The 21,263-nt window shown below is 36.3% G+C and overlaps 1 protein-coding gene and 1 long non-coding RNA gene across 2 annotated transcripts in view; one reads left to right on the forward strand and one right to left on the reverse strand.

The window, feature by feature from the left end:
• The window catches only part of LOC107751219 (cyclin-dependent kinase 18-like), a 57,191-nt gene that overhangs the window by 5,449 nt on the left and 30,479 nt on the right, over positions 1 to 21,263 (reverse strand). The window contains exons 3-8 of the mRNA XM_016566887.1: positions 13,034 to 13,161; positions 10,824 to 10,949; positions 6,889 to 6,968; positions 3,792 to 3,889; positions 1,384 to 1,489; positions 1,150 to 1,192 (exon numbers count right to left, since the gene is read on the reverse strand). Coding sequence (XP_016422373.1) covers positions 1,150 to 1,192; positions 1,384 to 1,489; positions 3,792 to 3,889; positions 6,889 to 6,968; positions 10,824 to 10,949; positions 13,034 to 13,161 — 581 coding nt within the window. The remainder of the gene's footprint in view (positions 1 to 1,149; positions 1,193 to 1,383; positions 1,490 to 3,791; positions 3,890 to 6,888; positions 6,969 to 10,823; positions 10,950 to 13,033; positions 13,162 to 21,263) is intronic.
• On the forward strand, positions 11,617 to 13,027 carry LOC107751190 (uncharacterized). The gene is made up of 3 exons (XR_001641214.1): positions 11,617 to 11,702; positions 11,779 to 11,846; positions 12,955 to 13,027. It is a non-coding gene; the product is annotated as an uncharacterized LOC107751190 (long non-coding RNA).

Raw genomic sequence — 21,263 nt, forward strand, 5'->3', positions numbered from 1 at the left:
ACAGTCTGAGTCAGAACAGCCGGCATTGTAGTCTACTCTACCAGGATCAGGAAACAGTCCTCCATAACATGCGCTGCACACATCTGAATATTTGGGTTGAACTGTTCTGGAAAAGTGTTGTAAATACAACTTAACCACTGATTTCTAGTCGTGTCCTCTTTTGGAAGGCCAAACAAAGTCACAACGAAACACACGGTGGGCTAGAGTGAGTGGAGGCCGGAGGCCTAGAGTGAGCGGAGGGCGGTGGGCTAGAGTGAGCGGCGGCCGACGGCCTAGAGTGAGTGGAGGGCGGTGGGCTAAAGTGAGCGGTGGCCGACGGCCTAGAGTGAGCGGGTGGCCAGCTTGAGTGAGCGGCGGCGGGCGGGTTTGAGACCCCTTTAACTTCAAACCATTTTCAACCAAGGTATGAGTCCTCTATCCATAATATTGCATTCTGCAGTGGAAAAGTTGTCTTGTCTAAATCAGGAGAGAAATATGCACAGATCAAGCACTGTTTACAAGTGAAAATGGTCCACAACAGTTTTAAACAAATGTGTCAGTGGGTTTTTATGTGAGAGGATAACATTATGGACTGTAGTTTGTGTAGAAGCAATGGTTTAAAGATAAAACATCTTAACAAAGGATTCTTTTATCCCTAAAAAGATGTAGCTTTTTGCTTCACAAGATGTTAATTGATGGACTGCAGTCGTGTGGATTATTGTGATGTTTTTATCAGCTGTTTGGACTCTCATTCTGACGGCACCCATTCACTGCAGAGCATTCATTGATGAGAAAGAGATGTAATGCTGAATTTCACCGAATCTGTTCCCATGAAGAAACAAACATCTTGGATGGCCAGAGGGTGAGTAAATTTTCAGCCAATTTTTTTTTTTTTAGGTGACCTATTCCTTTAGAAATTACGAAGTTATGTATATTGAAAACATTGTATTTTGGTTACAAAAAAATAACCATTTAATGGCATTTAATTCAGATAATAACCAGAAAAAAAAATTGCATACTGTGGGACTTTTAATTATAAACAAGCCCGAAATACTCAAGCTTGTGATGCATTGGCTGAGGCTTCACATTTGTGTTTGCATACTTGCATAAAGTATGTTTCTAGCTCAAATCAAAATAATCCAACTTTTTTTTCTTCAGATTTTCACTCACCAGCAAAAAAGCCGTAAGAAGGTCTATTCCCTCTGTGTCAAGCCTTAAAAAAAACAAAACACATGCTTGTGTATTACAATATTCACCATCTATAATTCATAGCGTGCAAAGTCTCCAAAACATGCTCTGTTGTTATTTATAGATACAGGTGTGTTTTTGTTTGTACATTTTATTTAAAGAAGCCAAAAGCTAGTCCTGTTGCATGCAAGTTAGTTTGTGGTGTTCGTGTGGTACCTTGGCACATGATTAATGAGCGCTTGTGCTCTGTACTGAGGAAACAGGTAGGATTTGAATTCCTCATTAGCTGTGATTCTGGGCCAGCTCTCCTCAGTTGGGGTGCCTGGTTACGGAAAGAAGTGTAAGAATTTTAGTATGTGTCCTACAGTGAGATAATTAGACCTTCATTCTGCCTCAGACGGTGCACCCACGACCACCCACAGTCTGTTCACTGACCGCCTGATGCATATTGCATAAAAAAATGGCTGATGTTTTGTTGATCTGGCAAGCTCTGATTAGGTTGGCTGGCTTTGCACAGCTTCTGAATCGAATTGCACAGGTTGTCATGTTTACAGCTGGCTGCTAGAACGAGCGCTTATGAGGAGCATGTAATCACTCAATCACAGAGTTTGCCAGTAAGTCAAGTTGTTTTCTGTGAAACAAGTAGTTTTGGAAAATAAAAAAAGCAAAAACAATACATACAAGGGCAAACTCTGAATGATTACTTCTGTGCATTCATTGTAATATTTTTTTTCGGTCTGTGGTCTTGTCCTGTGTATAAATTAGCAAAGGTTATTATTATTATTATTATTATTATTATTATTTAAGAAATTGTTACTTTTATTTACAAAGGACACATTAAATTGACAAAAATTGAAAGTTAAAGACAAAAGGTTTTTTATTTCAAATCATCATATGTGACCCTGGACCACAAAACCAGTCTTAGGTCGCTGGGGTATATTTGTAGAAATAGCCAAAATACATCGTATAGGTCAAAATTATTGATTTTTCTTTATGCCAAAAATCATTGGGATTTTAAGTATTTTAGGAATGCTAATTAATTACATTTCCTACCGTAAATATATCAAAACTTAATTTTTGATTAGTATATGCATTGCTAAGAACTTCATTTGGACAGCTTTAATGGCGATTTTCTCAATATTTTGATTTTTTTGCTCCCTCAAATTCCAGATTATCAAATAGTTGTATCTCGGCCAAATATTGTCCTATCCTAACAAACCATACATCAATGGAAAGCTTATTTATTCAGCTTTCATAAGATGTATAAATCTCAATTTCGTAAAATTGACCCTTATGACTGGTTTTGTGGTCAATCTGAGCCAAGAGTCACATGGGAGACCGCTGCTGGGTAATGTGCTAAAAAACAAGTCAGATATTCTTTGTACAGCACACCAAAGTAAACGCAACTGTGAATATTCAGGCCTTGTAAGAACGTCTCACCAAAGTCTGCCAGTTTGAGTTCTCCCTTGTCATTAATGAGCAGATTCTGAGGCTTCAGGTCCCGGTGGAGAATCTTCCTCTTATGACAATATGATAAACCACGAAGAAGCTGGAACATAAATATCTACAAGGACAGAGAGGCGGATGTTAGCACTTCCAACAAGGACAGCATTTTAAGGCATACAAAATGTAGGCAGCTGCCTTCTAAGATACCTCATTTTCACCAAATTTTAAGGCAACATCACATGCATCCACTGCGGATAACTTGAATGAAGAAAATTCAGCTATATTTTTTTAATTCAATCATGACAAGTATAGATAAAATTTGTTTAATTTAAATACTTTTTTTTATGAATACTATTTTATGCCTGACACCGTTTTATCCATGTGCATAAAGTGACATGCAAAAAGCTATTAGCTGTTGAATTAGAAAGGTTGTTTACTGCTGTTAGTATAGTATCTATTAATATAATTATTTTTTAGCCTAAATTCCCCATTATCCTAAAACATATGGGCTATTTCCAAATCATTAGATGCTGTTAATCAGTGTTTGAAATGTCACTTAGAGGTCTATACTTAATTTATATTTAATTTTCTTTAATAAATTGACTTATTAGTTATTTAAGCATTTTATAATATTTAATAATTAAATTTATTTAATTGCATTTAATAATTCAAATAGAAAACTTTTTTAAAAATTGTAATAGTATTTTGCAATATTACTGTTTTTACAGTATTTTTAATCAAATAAAAGCAGCATTGGTGAGCATAAGAGACTTCTTTTAAAACATTAAAAACCTTTCTGACCAACGTTTGAGTGCCAGTGCATCGTTGTTCAACTAGACAAATTGATCTAATTAAAATGAGAAATGTAACATTTAAATATGCAAATGTAACCAGATTTTCACATTTGCCCAAGAAACCTCAAAAGGGGGGTTTCATAGTGATGCCACAAGAGAACCATTTCTTTTTAACCTTTCAACAGTTCTGAAAGAACCTTTTTTTTATAGTGTAAAGTTCATTGCACATTTTAATAATCTAAAAAACCCTTTTCCACTATAAAGAACCTTTTGTGGATTGGAAAGCTAAAAGTTCTTCATGGAACCAAAGATGCCAATAAAGAACCTTTATTTTCAAGATATTAATTTATACATAATTAAAATGACACAAAATGTCTCTCATACCCATAAGCCGAAATATCAGGTGTAGTTCCTCTTTGACAGTCGATCCAGGAAATATGGAACGGCCTGTCGCCATTTCGTACAGGATACAGCCCACGCCCCTAGTCATACAGAGACATCCATCATATTCCTGCTGCGTTATGATCATAAAATCTCTTTTCATTTCAGTGCTGTTATTCTATACGTCAAAGCTTTTAAATGAAGCCAGCAGACATCATTTGAATATATCAGATCAGGGCTGTCACAGTTGTTTTGAGAATATTCTCCTATCACAGTCTGACGTCTGCTTGACTGGAGGGTAGTTTTGGGGAAGCTGCGAGGTGGAGATATGGGAAAGACACATGTGGCTGCTGTCACGATCGGATTGATTAGCCCACTGGACTAATCCTGAGGAGGATTAAACACAACGGCATTTTTATCGAACAGGATGGCTTTAAAAAAGCATTTATGTCCGAGTCCGTGTCAGCTATCCAGGGTTGCCTGAGGAGTGCGTGTCAGGGTGTGCTTGTGACGTTAAAAGGTTGTGTCAGGAAAGACAGAATTCAATTTTCTAACTTAATGTTTCTTCTGGAGGACTGAGCAACAGTCAAGAGCTCTTTGGCATGATCAAAAGGCAGTTTGGTGTATTATTTCATAAAGTTCATAAATGGGATTTTTTTCTAAAACAAAAGGTTATACCTATTCATTTAGATATTTTGACATGCGACGTTGAATAAATAAAAAAAGACTAGATTGAATGAGTTTGAGTGCTGAGAAAGCAAAAAAGTTCTAGTGGTGGCAATGATAGTCCAGCAATCATCTCGACAACATACTAATAGTTCATAAAGAGAATCTGACTCATGTCAACAATAGAAATGTTTTGCCTATATTTAAGATTTATGTATATTAATTGCATATAGGATTTCCATCCATTACAGTTTTAACATTAACTTATTCATCAGTCATACATGAATAAAACATATTTATATAATAATACTAATGAACTGAATGCGTTTAAATGCACAATAACCAGGTATATATAATTGTCAGAAATCTAATTTACAATATGTAAACCAATCTCATACATTTTAACTAAGTGAATCTAGCTTGTTCCACAGCTAGCCATATTTTTTTACCAGTTAAATTTATTCAGTTTATTCAAATTAAAGGAATACCTTATGGAAATATTTAAATATATGCAAATATTTAATAATAAACTATGGCATGATTTATTTTGAGTGTAGAGAGTTAAATTAATCTAATTCAACTAATTTCTCATTTAAATGGTTAGATTTGTTTATTTAAATTGGCTAGTTTAAATGGTTAAATGTGTCTAGAGAGAAAATATGAGTGGTGCCTTGTTTGCAAATGTAACTAATGTCTAAGGGTGTATTCACACCTGTCTTGTTTGGTTCAATTGAATCGAACTCAAGTTCGTTTCCCCCCTTGGTGCGGATCTTTTGGGCAGGTGTGAATACAGCAATCGCACTCGGGTGCGGACCAAACAACCGTACCGAGACCCAGCTGAAGAGGTGGTCTCGGTCCGCTTCCAAACGAACTCTGGTACGGTTGAATGGATAAACCAATGAATGGATGACCTTAAGCACATGTGTGGTTTTGTTTACAGTTTCTGGTTCACTTGCAAAAAGGGCAGTGTGAAAGCGAACCGCACCAAACAAAAAAAATAAACTTTGTATTTGGTCCGGACCAAAGAAAGTGAACTAGCGGACTTTCCTGGTGTGAATACACCCTAATTTAAATAGTTAAAATCGACTGTTTAACTTAAAGGGTTAGTTCACCCAAAAAAGAAAATTCTGTCATTAATTACTCACCCTCGTGTTGTTCCAAACCCGTAAGACCTTCGTTCATCTTCGGAACACAATTTAAGATATTTTTTTCTGCATCTCAGATTTTTCTTTAGAGAAAGGGATCCCCGCAACATTAAATCTGAAACAAGTTGATGCTTAAATGAAGTCCCAGAGCTATAAAAGAATTGCTTTCTGAATTATGCCTAACTCTGACCTCTCATGTCCTGACATGTTTTGTAATGCAGTGCATCATGGTATGTTCCCTCTAGCGTGAGCTCAGCAGCCACTGGGTGGCAGCCTTGGTGAAATGTTATTAGAATTTAAGAGTGTTTTCTATGTATATTATAAAATGTAATTTATTCCTGTGATGCAAAGCTGAATTTTCAGCAGTCATTCAGTGTCACATTTCCTTTATAAATTTTTCAAGAGACATTTTGAAAACACTTGTGCTTAATATTTTTGTGAAAATGGTTATAAAAGTTCCAAAAAACAGCCTTTTTTTTTTTAATAATTTTTTTTTACATTAATGTCTTTACTGTTACTTTTGATCAATTTAATGTGTCCTTGCTGGAAAAAAGTATTAATTTCTTTTTTTTTTGAAGTTTGCTTCAAAGCCTTCAGGTAAATCCATGAACTATATCCCATCATTTACTTAGCAAGACCAAAGATTCCTCCAAGGTGATTGTCCTTGTAAATTGCTCATCCATGTAAATTAATTTGTATAAAAGTGTCTGCTAAATGACATGCCTATAATTGGTCAAGGTTTGCGATATAACAGATATTTCACTCACAAAAGAGACTGAAACCATAGCACACTTTTAAAGATTTTATTAATTTCCCTAACTTTTCCAGGCAGAGCTAAAAGCACCTTTAAACATTAATGAAAACGTTTTTAACTGCTGATACAAAGATATTACTGCTATTTGTTTCGTTATTGAGGTGAACTCACTGCAGTCCTTGTCCAGTATTTTTTCCAATACTTCAGGTTTTTCTCACACATTCATTAGATACGGTATTCCTTAGGGTTGTATGTAGTACATTATTTCTCACAATTTGCAATGTGCATGCTTTGTTGCACTTAATGGAAAATTGACGGGCTAGTCGCTGTACAGCTTTGAGCATATTAGAGACTGATGTCTCTTCATGCCAAAAAAAAAAAGCCCATTAAATCAGAATCCACATTCAATACGACTCATATTCACTGTAATTGCCTGCGGGGAATCTCGTAATGAACACATTTGGTTCTTCATTTCAATGACTGCTGTTTTATGTTTTTAATTTTTGCTTATAGCATCTATTTTTTTTTTCTTCACCCAGGGAACTGAAAACATCTTACCTCTCCTAGTTTTCCCAACTTCACATAGGTCTCCAGTTTCCCAAAGCCAATGTCCGACTGGAAAAGAATGCAATACAGTGTGAGCAAAGTGTCTTCAATTTATTGTTTGGTGACAACATTTATGAATAGTTTTTTGAGCTGTAAACAGTGCGTGGATATCAACATGTAAAGTGAGGCTGTTGTTAGGGTTGCTAGTATTGTTTAATGTGAAGTGGAGCGAGTGAAGGGCATTGTGTAGGAACCACTGAGGTTTTTCTGTTTGTAGCAGAAGGACATGCTGAGTTAGACAAAAAAAAAAAAAAACATTCTGCGTAAGTATGCGAATGCGACCAATGCTTTGAAAGCATGCAAACCTGAGAAAAAGAGAAAAATGGCTGTAGAAGACGTTTATGATAATGTTTTTTTTATAGCAGTTCTTTTAGTAATGCTGTGAATGCACCTTATGTTGTGTTATTTATCATGTGTAAGTATTTTTTCTCAATATTTTTCAGCGCTGCTGAGGCTGTTTTGTAGATGAGGGGCATGCTAAGTAGTAAGTACACAACTCATTAAAAGTGCACAAACCCGTTGTGTATTGCACTATTCACAATAAGTTTGAAAGCAATAGTATAGCTTGACAGTAAACTAGAGTTGAACTTAATGATCACTAGAGTGCAGTAATTGGGCTCTGGAAGTAAAACTACTATTTATTTTCTCCATAGTGGAATTAATTTTGAGGAAAAAACCTATAAACCTTTAAAACATACCTACTGTGAGCTACAGGGTTGTTAATATGCTTCTGTTGAAGACATCAGCCTGCATTATTTTAATTTACCATGTTCAACAGCAAAATGACTTATGAAAAAACTACATTACCCATGAACCTGCAGTGAAATCTCCACCAATCAGAGAACTGTGACAAGCACATAGTGCTAGCCCACTTCCATGAAGCTCTCAAACTGCTTATTTGTTTGTTCTAAATATTTGTATGTTTAAGATGCATATTTTGCTTATAAACTTTAAATTATGTTTTTTCTATAATCAACATCTTTAAATAAATAATTGTATTTTTCTAGCATTTTTATTTTATGTCATTCACTATGCTTCATAGCATTGTAATTCTATCAGTCATTAAAGCCGTTTTTGTCTATTTGTCGGATTTTCGGATTTTTCTTTTTTTGCTTCAAATCAAAGTTTGTAAAAGTCATGCCTTATAACTCTTAAACATGGGGAAAATGAATGGAAACAATACTTCCAGGACCAAGGCCACTGAAAAACATTTTTTTTTAATTAGCAATGTTTTTCGGTACTCAATATAGAATGTGTTCATAAATGGTATTACCCTAATTTAAAAAAAAAAAAAGATTTTCCCCACAAGCTTGTTGCAGTGCATTCTGGGATTGCATTATCTGCAGAAACACGTTTGTTGCTCAAGATTTTGTAAAAACAAAAATTAATTAATTAATAATAATAAAAAAATAGGTATCTGTGTACTATTATATGGCTATAATGCTTAAAAAAGTTGCCTGGGTAGGAAGCTCTGGTTTTGGAACAGAATCAGTGTGTATGTAGAATATAGTTTTGTTTCAAGAAATTAACTACATCTTCATAAATAATGTTTTTTAAAATTGCAGTTGTTCTATTTTAATTAGCGGGGTTAGGGTTTCGGTTACTCTGCAGTTATTAGCATTAACTTAAACTATGAAATGTCTTCGTTTAGATTGCATCAGTAACTTTTGAAGTGAGTTTAGTTTGGTTACTAACCAGTGAGGCTCTTCTGGACATGCGGCTGAGCGGTTTGCACGGTGGAGGGTTTTCCATCTGTAACTTCTTCAGAAACTCTGGTGGGAGACGGATATCCATGGGCAGAGACATCCTCTTAGTTACATCCTGCACACACATCAAAGAGCTGTCAGCTATTAGCGTTCAGCTAGCACACATGAAAACACAGCGTGTCAAGGTGAATATGACAGCTTTCTCCACCACGCAACACAACTCTACGCCTATAGACAGAACCGACTATTCTTACCATGATGAACTCGGCATGACAATGAGAAAACCTGTCACTTTTCTCCAGTATGAAGACTCTCACTCAATAAAGGATTGTGCAGTAATCTCAACACGCCAAGGCAGGGCAGGGCAAAATATTGTATCTTACAAAGAGCTGAAGTATATCTAACAATCTTCTCGCATCTAAGAAGCTCTGATGGAGTTAGTTTGTAACTCGATTCATCGCCGCGGTTAGGAGAGGCCCAAAAATAGCACGGCAATGTGCTCTGAAAAATGACAGCATTCCCTCTGATTCCTCCCGCTCTGCCTTGTGGCTGAGTTTGTACGGTCATGCAATAAAACTAGCCAGCGATTCTCAATAAAGCCAGGGAATAAAAAGTCCTCCTTTCTCCTCGGCTCTCTCCCGTCATGCCTGTGGGGATAAAATAAGGGTGCACGGTGCAGATAAAAGGTTTGCGAGAGCAGAAAGAAGCCGTCGGATTTGAAAATGGGAGAGGGCATTCATTCCAATTTTCCCCCTCTTTATTAGTTTAAGTAATTGTGCTGGTGTCCCTCATTTTAATTTGGTCATATTAATGTCTGCAGCATTTTATAGATGTGTGATGTGCAAAATATGATTATTTTGTCAACACTCTAAGGATTTTCTGTCTGACTGTGGTGCAGTAAATGGAGCTGATAGACAAAAACCATCCTGTAGTCTCAACTCATTCAATATTTATAATAAATAATTTGACAGTATTCTTGTATCTAAGGGTATTGAGTGATAGGCGAGGTAAAGCACATTTTCGAACAGAAGAAGCAGGAGAGCATAAGTGGACACTTCTGAACATGCTGAACCAAAAAAAGAAAAAAAAACTATTCTAACTATTCCTTGATATATATATACAATACACAATACTTTATATATACGGTGTATATATATATATATATATATATATATATATATTTTTTTTTTTTAAATTTTTTTTATGTGGTCTCCAATCACCTGTACACGTTCACATTGCGCATACGCAGGGACTCCCAACACATTGATCGGAAGTATGGTCATCTTGATTACATTTATTCTTCCCATTAAAGACAGGGGCAGTGTCATCCATCTAGCTGTCTCTTCAGACAATTTAGATAATAAAGGTTCATAATTCGCTGAACTAAGGGAGCATATTTTAGGGGTTATTTTAATTCCTAGGTAATCAAAACCATTTACCGCATTTATAAATGGGTGTGCTACCTTTGGATTTATTCTCTCCTGTTCATTGAGAAACATAATTGAGGATTTCCCTTCATTTACTTTAAAACCAGAGAATTTGCCAAACAGGTCCATAAGCTTTAAAAGAGATGGTATTGATTTTCCAAGTTCTGATAGAAATACAATGGTATCATCTGCATATAAGGCAATGCTTCTGAGGTTTTTTTTTCTTCTCGCAATTGCTAGATTATATCATGCAATACTATATAACTCGCAAGTGCGAGTTTGTATCACACAATTCTGAAAAAAAAATTCTGAATTGCGAGATAAAAATTCACAGTTACCTCTTTTATTTTTTATTCAGTGGTGCAAACGGGCTTCCATAGTTTAAGATTAAAAAGAAAAGAAATTAAATGGGTATCTGTGTACTGTTGTATGCCTATAATGCCTAAAAATGTTGTCTGGGTAGGAAGCTCTTATGTTTTTGGAACAGGATTTGTATGTATGCAGACAGGTTTGCTTTTCTAGCAATTTTGTTGAGATATTAACTACATCTTTATATAATATTCTTTTTTTCTTTTTAGTTTTTAATTGTAGTTATTCAATTTTAAATGCAAAAAGTTTAGGGGGGTTAGAGTTTCTGTTAGTCTGTAGTTATTAATGTGAACTTAGACTATGTAATGTCCTCGTTTTGATTGCTAACTAACTGTCTAAGTGAGTTTAGTTTGGTTACTAACCAGTGAGGCTCTTCTGGACATGCGGCTGAGCGGTTTGCACGGTGGAGGGCTTTCCATCTGCAACTTCTTCAGAAACTCTGGCGGGAGACGAATATCCATGGGCAGAGACATCCTCTTAGTTACATCCTGCACACACATCAAAGAGCTGTCAGTTATTAGCGTTCGGCTAGCACACATATGAAAACACAGCATGTCAAGGTGAATATGACAGCTTTCTCCACCGCGCAACACAACTCTACGCCTATAGGCAGAGCTGACTATTCTTACCATGACGAACTCAGCATGACAATGTGAAAACCTGTCACTTTTCTCCAGTACGAAGACTCTCACTCAATAAAGGATTCTGGCATAATCTTAACACGCCAAGGCAGGGTAGGACAAAATATTGTATCTTACGACAGGCTGAAGTATAACCAACAATCTTCTTGCATTTAAGAAGCTCTGATGGAGTTAGTTCGTAACTCGATTCATCGCCATGGTTAAGAGAGGCCCAAAAATAGCACGGCAATGAGGGGGAATCTTAGGTGCTCTGAAAAATGAGAGCGTTCCCTGTGATTCCTCCCACTCTGCCTTGTGGCTGAGTTTGTACGGTCGTGCAATAAAACTAGCCAGCGATTCTCAATAAAATCAGGGAATAAAAAGTCCTCCTTTCTCCTCGGCTCTCTCCCGTCATGCCTGTGGGGATAAAATAAGGGTGCACGGTGCAGATAAAAGGTTTGCGAGAGCAGAAAGAAGCCGTCGGATTTGAAAATGGGAGAGGGCATTCATTCCAATTTTCCCCCTCTAGATTCATGGCCACTGAATAAGAAAGCTGACAGCCGAGGCAAAGAACACTCCGAATGCGGAGTCAGTCTTTTGTGGCGCTGGACTAACTTACAGGTAATACTTCCACTCCATTTAATGATGGACTCCATCTTTCTCATGTGCCTCCAACTGAGGCTCTTCTCTCATACAGATACTAAATTGCATGGATGATTATGGTAGAAGAGAGGAGTAAAAGGCAGCAGCCTCATGCAGTCTCTGGTTAGTCTGTTGTTGTCATTCACCAATCCAGTTGGCATGGTTTGTTTTGTGTTTTGAACTTGCTTATTTATGACACTATAATACATATATGTGTCTTATATGTGTTATGTGTGTATATATATATTCATATATATGTATGTATGTATTTCAGTATAGATATTCACCATGGAAACCACAATTTCTGCTGAAATCCCATAGTTACCACAACAAAATTTGAGAAAATTAGACAAAAAAAAAAAATATATATATATATACAAAAATCTGTATGAAAGCATTGCAGTGACTATGATTGAACACAAGGAAAACTATGATGGAAACACATTTACAGAATAATTTTACCAATATGCAAAAATAAGTAATGTGACTGAATACTTAACTTTTTTATTTATAACGATTTGCATTGTGAAAATCATTTTAGAAATATATTAGGAATAATCATTTTTAAAAAATGCTTAAGTATTGCATTCCCCCGAGAAACTTTGTATTCTCTTGCAAAAGTATTGCATTCACCCGAAAAACTTTAAATTTTATCGCAATTTTCGCAAAACTATTGTGATCCCCTGAGCAACTTTGCATTCTTTCACAAAACTATTGTGATCCCCTGAGCAACTTTGCATTCTTTTACAAAACTATTGCGATCCCTTGTGAAACTTTGTGTTCTTTCACAAAACTCGTTAATTTCCCTGAGAAACTTTGCATTCTTTGCAAAACTATTGCATTCCCTCAAGATACGTTGAAGTCACTCGCTAAAGCACTGAAATATAGTTTTTCTTCCCACCTCATATTATTTCCATCACAAACGTTTTGCGAGCGAGTTTCGTGAGAATGCAAAAGTGTTAAAATATAATTTTCCCATCTAATATTTTTACTGTCATCATGTCCCATTAGGGCCTCCATATAACTGTGATTACCATAGTAAAGGAGTGTTTTATGGCAGTTAGACAAAAACTTATCATTGCTTTAGTACTTTTATGTGGATTTACCTAGTCTCACCTTAAAGAGAAACAAAGCGTTTGATAACGAGGCTTTAGTGCCTCTGGCAAGGACTTTATTAAGGACTCAGACAAGATTACAAGCAGAGCTTGTGTTGTTCTGTTCGGATCACTAGGACTCCATCAAAGCTTCTGGAAAGGACACTTGGCTGGGCTTTAGCATGGAGAAGGATGAGATGATTAAACGTGACTCACCTCCATGGAGAATCGGCGGTGCTGGACTTTTTTGCGGTACTGCAGTTCGGTCGGAGATTGATCCTGGCTGTCTGGAGCCACTGGACTGGGTTGCAGGCTGTGTAGACCCAGACTATTGGGCACCACACCTGTAGGACACAATCACATGAAACGTACTCCAATAATCTGTTTTATTTACAACTTTGAAAAATCTTTTTTTATAGTCTAGATGATTCCGTTACCTATAGAGTTCCCTGAGTTTATATCTTTGATTCACACAACTTTATATGCCAGTAGTTTTGAAAATGGTTATAGAGGTGATCACTAGAATGTACTTAACACAGATGTGCCAGTTAATGTAATAACTATGGATTTGAGTAATTGTAACAGTAATATGATGGTTGTGCTAGTATTATATCTCATAATCATGGATATTTCTGAAAATATAAAAAATCAGTTAACAAGGCCACAAAAAATATATTTGTTTATAATTGTGTGCTTAATTTGTCAATGTTGTAATAATAACTTTGTTATAATATAATTTCTTTATTATTTTAAATAATTGTACTAGTATTTTCTGTCTCATGAAAACAAGGCAAATCTTTAAAACATACATACTGTGAGCTACAGGGTTGTTAATATGCTTCTGTTGAAGACATCAGCCTGCATTATTTTAATTTATCATGTTCAACAGCAAAATGACTTGTGAAAAAACTACATTACCCATGAATCTGCAGTGAAATCTCCACCAATCAGGGAACTGTGACAAGCACATAGTGCTAGCCCACTTCCATGAAGCTCTCAAACTGCTTATTTGTTTGTTCTAAATATTTGTATGTATAAGATGCATATTTTGCAATAAACTTAAATTATGTTTTTTCTATAATCAACATCTTTAAATAAATAATTGTATTTTTCTAGCATTTTTATTTTATGTCATTCACTATGCTTCATAGCATTGAGCCTGTTTTAGGCCATGTTTTAGTGATCCCGCTGTGCTGGGTTGTTGCTTCTACTGCTTCTACTGGCAACTGTTGCATTCATTAGGTTATAAGAGTTGTTTGAAGAGCCTCAACAATCTTTCGTGCCTCTCTCGAGTGCGAATGAGCCATAGACGTTCCACCTCTTCTCTGATTAGCCCGCTAACTCAATAACCATGAGGTCAGCTATGGCATATGCTGATGACGGCATCATTAATCAAGCCCACCGCAGTTAGCGGAGCGATTGCAATTATCGCGCAGAGTTTCATGCATTTATGATGTGGCTATCTAAGTGGGTGTCAATCCAGCCACCCCAATTAATAATGTCTGTGTCAACAGACTGTCAGCACAAATCCAATTACGCCCCTATACGGCACGTCCGATAGGGACCCACCGATGCCACGGCTGACCCCCTTCGCGAGCGCACGGCAGATGCCCACGGCAGCCTGGCATTATCACTACCAAACCTTGTTTTCAGAGGTGAGAACGAAAATCAAAATGGCTTTTCTGCTCCATCAGTTCAATTTGGACGTGGGGGCTTGAAGGGCCTCCGGAGGCATCGAGGTGGGAGCCCCCGGTCCATTTCACAGCGCCGTGGCGGCATAATTGAGATCCACCTCATTATTGGACCGAGCCCGGCGCTGAATGAGAATTGCCTGCCAGGCTCATCTGTTCTCATTTAGGCTGGTCTCATCCTCTCCGGACCGCACAAGTGAACTCTTTATCGGAGCCATTTAGGCGAAACGCAACGAAATGTCACATCTGGCAGAGACAGCCGGTCGACGCGGTCGCATTACCCACGGCTGTCTTTATCCTATTCGAGATGATCGCGACAGCTGTTTGTTGCGTGTCCCTGTTATGACTCTGAGGGCCCTATCATACACCTGGCGCAATGCAGCGCCAGGCGTGACGCAAGTGTTTTTTGCTAGTTTCAGCCCGACGCAGTTGTCATTTTCACGTCTTGCGCCACGTTGTTTAACCCTCTTAGCGCCAAAGTCGCAAAATTGCGATGAGACGTCATACTTAATCAAATAGACTGTAGTTCCTAATATGGTGTAATATCTCATTTGCATTCCCTACCACTAGATGGCAGACATGTAGTACTTCGATTCTAGACCAAAATTACGTCACCTTCCTATTCAAAGTGTTTGAGGAAAGAGCAGAGCAAGTGAGCTATCGTGTTCATTGATGCGGAAGCAGTTCAGTTCATAGCGTGCAAGTAAATTGCCAATTAGATGAGTATATTTACACCCCACATAAACTTTACATAAACAAGATTTGTACCTTGTTACTTTTGACAAGAAACAAAGTTTTAGCTTTTAAATTTTGAAATTTTGCTGCTATTTAATGATTGCTGTAGGTGCTTCATTTAAAGCGACAGCACGGAGCGCATGTGAACAGATCATCTCTTCCACTTTACAACAATAGCACGAAATAAACATGAATGAACATTGTACCTGATATATATCCAAATGAATCAAGATCGGAATCGAATCAAGAGCTTGTGAATAGGAATCAATTCGTGAAATCTGTGTCAATAGCCAGCCCTACCGAATCTATAGTGAATCGGCATCAGACCCTGCAGTCGCCCATCTAATGCGGCATTTTAATTCCTTGTGGTTCACGCTGGTTAATATCAACGGCTCTAGTCTTACTTGGAAATTGCTGTTGTTCTGAGTTTGTGCAGGGATCAGAATCCCTCCCTCTTGACAGGCCAAAGGGGTATTAGAGTTCTGACCCCAGAGTGTGTGCCGACAAAAGGGTCAGAAATTGGATCTGAGCTGCTTGAGCGACTCGGGCCCCCACCAAACATCAAAGCCCATCTCATCTGTTCCGGGCTGGCACACAAACTGGCCTCCAACATCACGGTCTCACTGTACCTCTCCGCTCAGACTAACAGCGACGTGATGAAAGGAAAGGATGACCACCTGCATCGACTCGCTAGTCCGGACTGTCACCATGCACAGTCACTGGTTTCTGTTCTGTAAAACACAGGAGGACAGATGTGAAGCTTTGAAAATCATCAAAGCTGCATGAGGGTGTGAAAAATCCAATTGTGTAGATGGAGGGAGAGACATGACTCTCAGGTCATAGATGGAAAATGGCAAAGGCTTGGACAGATGCTCACGTTTCGTTATTATTAAAGGCACCTTGTGAGAAGCAGAATATCCACCATATAGTTTACAGAAAATGTATTACTAAAATATTGATGTCTTGATTGTATAATATATCAAGGTATAGCCCTTACAAGTGTATCAGAAAATTGAATATTCTGTGGATAAAAAATAAATAAATATAAAGATGTGTGTACAATATTGTAACTAATATTGTTATACTAATGTTGTGTATTATATATTATAAATAAAATGAGTGAGCCAGACAATTGAAACAAAATTAAGAGAGAGAATTAATCCTGAGTAAATCAGTGTTGCTGAACAATTTTTTTAAATGTCTGATTTAATGACTCATGACTCATTCATAAAAAAATTGTCATTTTTTTCGTTCCTGAATGTTTTTTTGAAATGAATAGGTTTAGAGAGCAATTCAATTACTTATTCATAAAGTCAGTTCCTAAACGAATCAGCGTTCAATTAATCGGTTCATTGACTCACTCATAAAGACGCCACCTACAGGCGTAAAGATCTACCTACCTGCAGAAAGAGTCGCTGAAAATTCATCTTGAAATGTGTAGTCAATATACATACGTACTGTTAGTACACTTGTAAAGGTTATAACTCAAGTCAATGTATTACGTAATCAACAGACAATTGAAAAACATTTTGGTAATACAAAAAAACAGCAAGACTGTAACCGGTAGCCATTGACTTCCATAGAAAGAAAAAAAATACACTATGGAAGTCAATGGCTACCAGCAACTATTTGGTTACCAACATTCTTCAGAATATCTTTTTTTTGTGTTCAACAGACGAAAGAAACTCAAACAGGTTTGCAACAACTTGGGTGAGTAAATGATGACAGAATCTTCATTTTTGGGTGAACTATCCCTTTAATGCTTGCACAGTCAGTTCAATTAAGTTTGTATACTAGAAAACGTGCAGCTACCTTATCTACATGTAGCAAGGAGATCATCATATTTGAGTGACTGACGTTGTCATTGGATTAAGAAAACCCCTGGCATAATTAATCATAATCACTGCAGCAGTGAAGGACAAAACGTCGGTTCACGAAACAGCTAAACAGTCACTTTGATTATAAATAAAGGGAATAGCTGACAGATCGGCCTATTCTCCTTTTTACTCACAGTTTCATTTGTTTTGTAGTCTTTCATGCCTCTTCTCATTCTCTTTTTAAAACCCTTTCTAGGTGCACAAAAGATCACTAATGCTCCTTTATGTCAAAGACAGCCTTGAAAGCAGGAGTAGGCCTCGCTGGGTGATCAAAGCTCCGTCTCGCCCCCTCCCTCTCCACACATAATGAGACCAATGCTTCAGCCCTTTATTTCAGCTTCCCTTCTTTATTTGGCAAACCCGAGTATCCACATTAACACGATGAATTGCGAGGATGAATCACCGATTCGGTCCAGCGATATTTGATGTTTCAGGTAATAAGCGCGGCTTAGCGCTAACATATTCAAAGGCTATCATACTTGAGTAATTTGTTTTTTCAATGGAAGATCATTAGTAATAGGATTATAACGGTAGAGTGGACCCTGAAGGCTCTTAATTTTTCAGTATCAGCACCACTCAACACATCGTATCAATGCATTTATGTGGATGTTTCCTAATGCACCCTCAATAGTGTTGTTTCTGAATAGAGGACGCCAAATACCTCAACCAATCATGTGTCCGCTTGAAGTTTTTGCATACTGAGCACAGTAGAGATCTCAAAGTAAACATCTAATTTATTTTCTTCATACAGAAACTGATTTTTAGTGATAATGATAGACCTGCCGTGAGCTCTGAGGGTGTTAAGTGCTGATTGGATCTTCTGTAGTGCTTCAACTTAATAAAAGCGTGGTTAATAACCAAATATATTTTGAAGAACTAAACTATCTATAATACTAATGAGATATCGACCAGTCAGAAGAGAAGGTGTTACCATGGAAATAAAGAGCTAGCAGTGACCAGACATAACCGTAATGCACAGCAAATTACATAATCACTCTTAAAATCGCTATATATTTAGCAATATTTTGTTTTTGAACTTTTAATCAACTATAAGTTGATGGCTTTATTTAGTATCTGTCAGATCTGATTCAACCCTTAACTAAACCTATTTAAAAAAGTAACGTGAAATAAAATAAAACCTTACCACATTAAAATAAAACCCTTAACTGTATTTCGGCTTGTTGTCAAGGCAATTAGTAATATTTAGTTACTAAAATAACTAAAACTGAAATAGAAATGAATTAAAACAGTATAAACATTAAAAAAAGAAAGAAAATGAATAAAAATGACAAAAACTTAAAATTACTTAAACTAAAATTAAAATAAAGTATAATATAAAATTCTAAATATTAATAAAAATTTTAAATGATTCTAAAATAATATTTCTATATTAGTCTACTTCAATGTTTACAATTTTATTATTTTTCCCATTCATTTTTCTACAAGTGGTCTGTCTCATTCTCAAAAAATAAGTAGAATAAAAATTTTTCTTCGGATTTTCATATAATTTTTTGCTTGAAATCAAATGTTGGAATACTGTGATTCATTTCAGTGCTGGTTGATTCGTTCAAGGCTTTATTGGAGATGTTTTTGAAATGCCTGTGGAGAAAATGAATGGGGAAAAGTGTGAGGTCACTGTTACATATACGTGTTGCATGTGTACTTTAGTAAACTAGGCTTCAAGCTCTTATGTATTGTGAGATATAGAGTGCACTTCAGCATTTACACGGCCTTTGTCTACCTTCAATTTAGCGGTACCTCGCAACTTTTCTCTCTCACTCTGAAACGTTTTTCGATTCCCCGAGCAATCACACGCAGCCGGCGTTTTTTTTCCTCCTCTATTGTTCGGCAGCATGAATCTCAACTGGTCTCTGATGTTTAAATGCATGCTGCCATTTAATTGCTTGTTGCTATGGCGACGCAGACTGTTAACAAAGGCAAGTCAGGAACCGGATAACAAGAGATAGCTATTCTGTCTCTCAGGTAGCCATCTGATTCATCAATATTTATATAACATCCTGCTTTCCAGCAGATCTGAAATTCAATACCAGGTCCCCCACACAGCCTTAGATGTTTGCTCTCTCTCTCTCTCTCTCTCTCTCTCTCTCTCGCTCTCTCTTTCTCTATCGTTCTCATATTGATTTAATTGCATTTTATGTTCACACCTGGCCTAGGAATGCAGCAGGGGATGGTTTTTGCCAAAACAGACGGCTAAATGTTTTGCTATCCTTGATTTGTTAAGAGAGTGATAAATGTCCCCTAGCCCACATATGCTAATTAAAAAAAAAAAAAAGACAAAGAGTGGAAAAACAGAGAGAACGGCTAGAGAGAGGAGCGTTGGAGGGCTGGTTAGTGTTTCATTTCAGTAAACATCAAGATAATGAAGGTTGAAGGAATAGTTCAGCCAAAAAATGAAAATTCTGTCCTCATTTACTCACTCTCCTGTCATTCCAAACCTGTAGGACTTTCTTTCTTCTGCGAAAGCAAGAACAAAACTTCCTGTTGCCTTACAGATAATAAGGAGAATTATCTATACAAGCTATACAAGCAGGCCCTAAAACTAGCATTTTGCCACACCTGCCAATGGCTGCCTGGTGACGTGAGAAAATATACAGACCATAGCTATTTTTTACTGGCCATAAAACTGTGCGCATTATTTCCTTAAAAAAACATCTAATAGCTATTATTATTATTATTATTATTGTTGTTGTTATTATTATTAATAATAAATGAAATGATAAAATCTAAACAAATCAATAAAGAAATATTACTAATACTATTGAGCTGTATAGTATTTAAAAATAATAATTCAAATTTATATACAAATAATAATAATTATTATTAGTAATAGTAGTAATAATAATAATAATTATTAGTAGTAATAGTAGTAATAATAATTATTATTATTATAAATATGTAACAATATATTAGTTATCACAACAGTAAATTACAATTACAACTAATATTTTGTTTTGTTTTTTTCTTTGATTGTTAAACCACCTCTTTTATTTTGGTGAAAACTGCAGGGCAATTTCTCTTTTGAAATGCTTCTCTTTTGTTGACAACAGTTTTATAAATGCTTCTCATCACAGACTTGGCAAGAGGTTTGGTGCATGTTGCGTTTTCAAGTGCACATTATAAGCAACTCAAACTCACAGTGTTTGTGGAGAAGGAGTTTGTGTGGAGCAGCATTTACTGCAAACCAAAAGATCACAGTGCTGAAATGCAGCGCATCAGATTATATATTCAAATAATTACAACACAGTCTTTGAGATTTGATAAGTGTGCTAAATCATATCACATTCTCAGACATTGTTAGAATTGATTTAAAAAAAAAAAGTTTCACATACTCACCAACACTGCTTTTTACTCGCATTTGGCGTTTAGTGAGTGTTCATTTTAGGCCCTGAATTTGCAATTCTGAAGTCATTTGATTGATTGAAAGCTATAGGTGAAAATCTTCCTTTGCATGTTTTAGATTCCTTGATAGAAGTAGCAATGCCCAATTTGTAAATGAATCTTTCTTTTGAATCCATACTTTAATAAATAATTTATCCAGTTCACAAAATTGGTTCTAGTGATTTGGTTCTCGAGTTCAACTCGAATAGCTATTTAAATATAGGTATTTCCTACATAAAGGTATCATATGGCTTCAGGGGATTTGAAATGTAGTTCATGAGTCACATGACCAACTTTCATGATGCTTTATGGTGTTTTTGTGTCCTATTTATCGTTTATTGCTCCAAGTTCACTGAATGTGTCCAAGTATATACTTATTCATGCATCCACACATTTTTATTCAATAATGATTCTTTTAAAATCTTTGCTACTCTTTGACAGTCTATTCTTGATTCATTCTAGAGCAGTAGATTCAAAACTTAAATCAAATGAATTACACATTATGCTGATTATGAATCACAGTTCATCAAATACATATTTTTCCCTGAAAAGATACGTTAAAATGATTATGGCAGATAAGTAGTAAATCATTGAATGGACGTTACAAAAAATGGTTTTAGAAGTCGATATATTGTTTTATTTCAGCGTTAAATGTCTGTACCTTCTGCGCCGTGTTCTTGCTGATTTTTCACTTTCACTTTTTCTTCTGATAGTCTTAAAGAGACAGTACCACTTAACTACTTG

The sequence above is a fragment of the Sinocyclocheilus rhinocerous genome, unplaced genomic scaffold (assembly GCF_001515625.1).
Source record: "Sinocyclocheilus rhinocerous isolate Xijiao unplaced genomic scaffold, SAMN03320098_v1.1 scaffold362, whole genome shotgun sequence".
NCBI classification, from domain to species: domain Eukaryota; kingdom Metazoa; phylum Chordata; class Actinopteri; order Cypriniformes; family Cyprinidae; genus Sinocyclocheilus; species Sinocyclocheilus rhinocerous.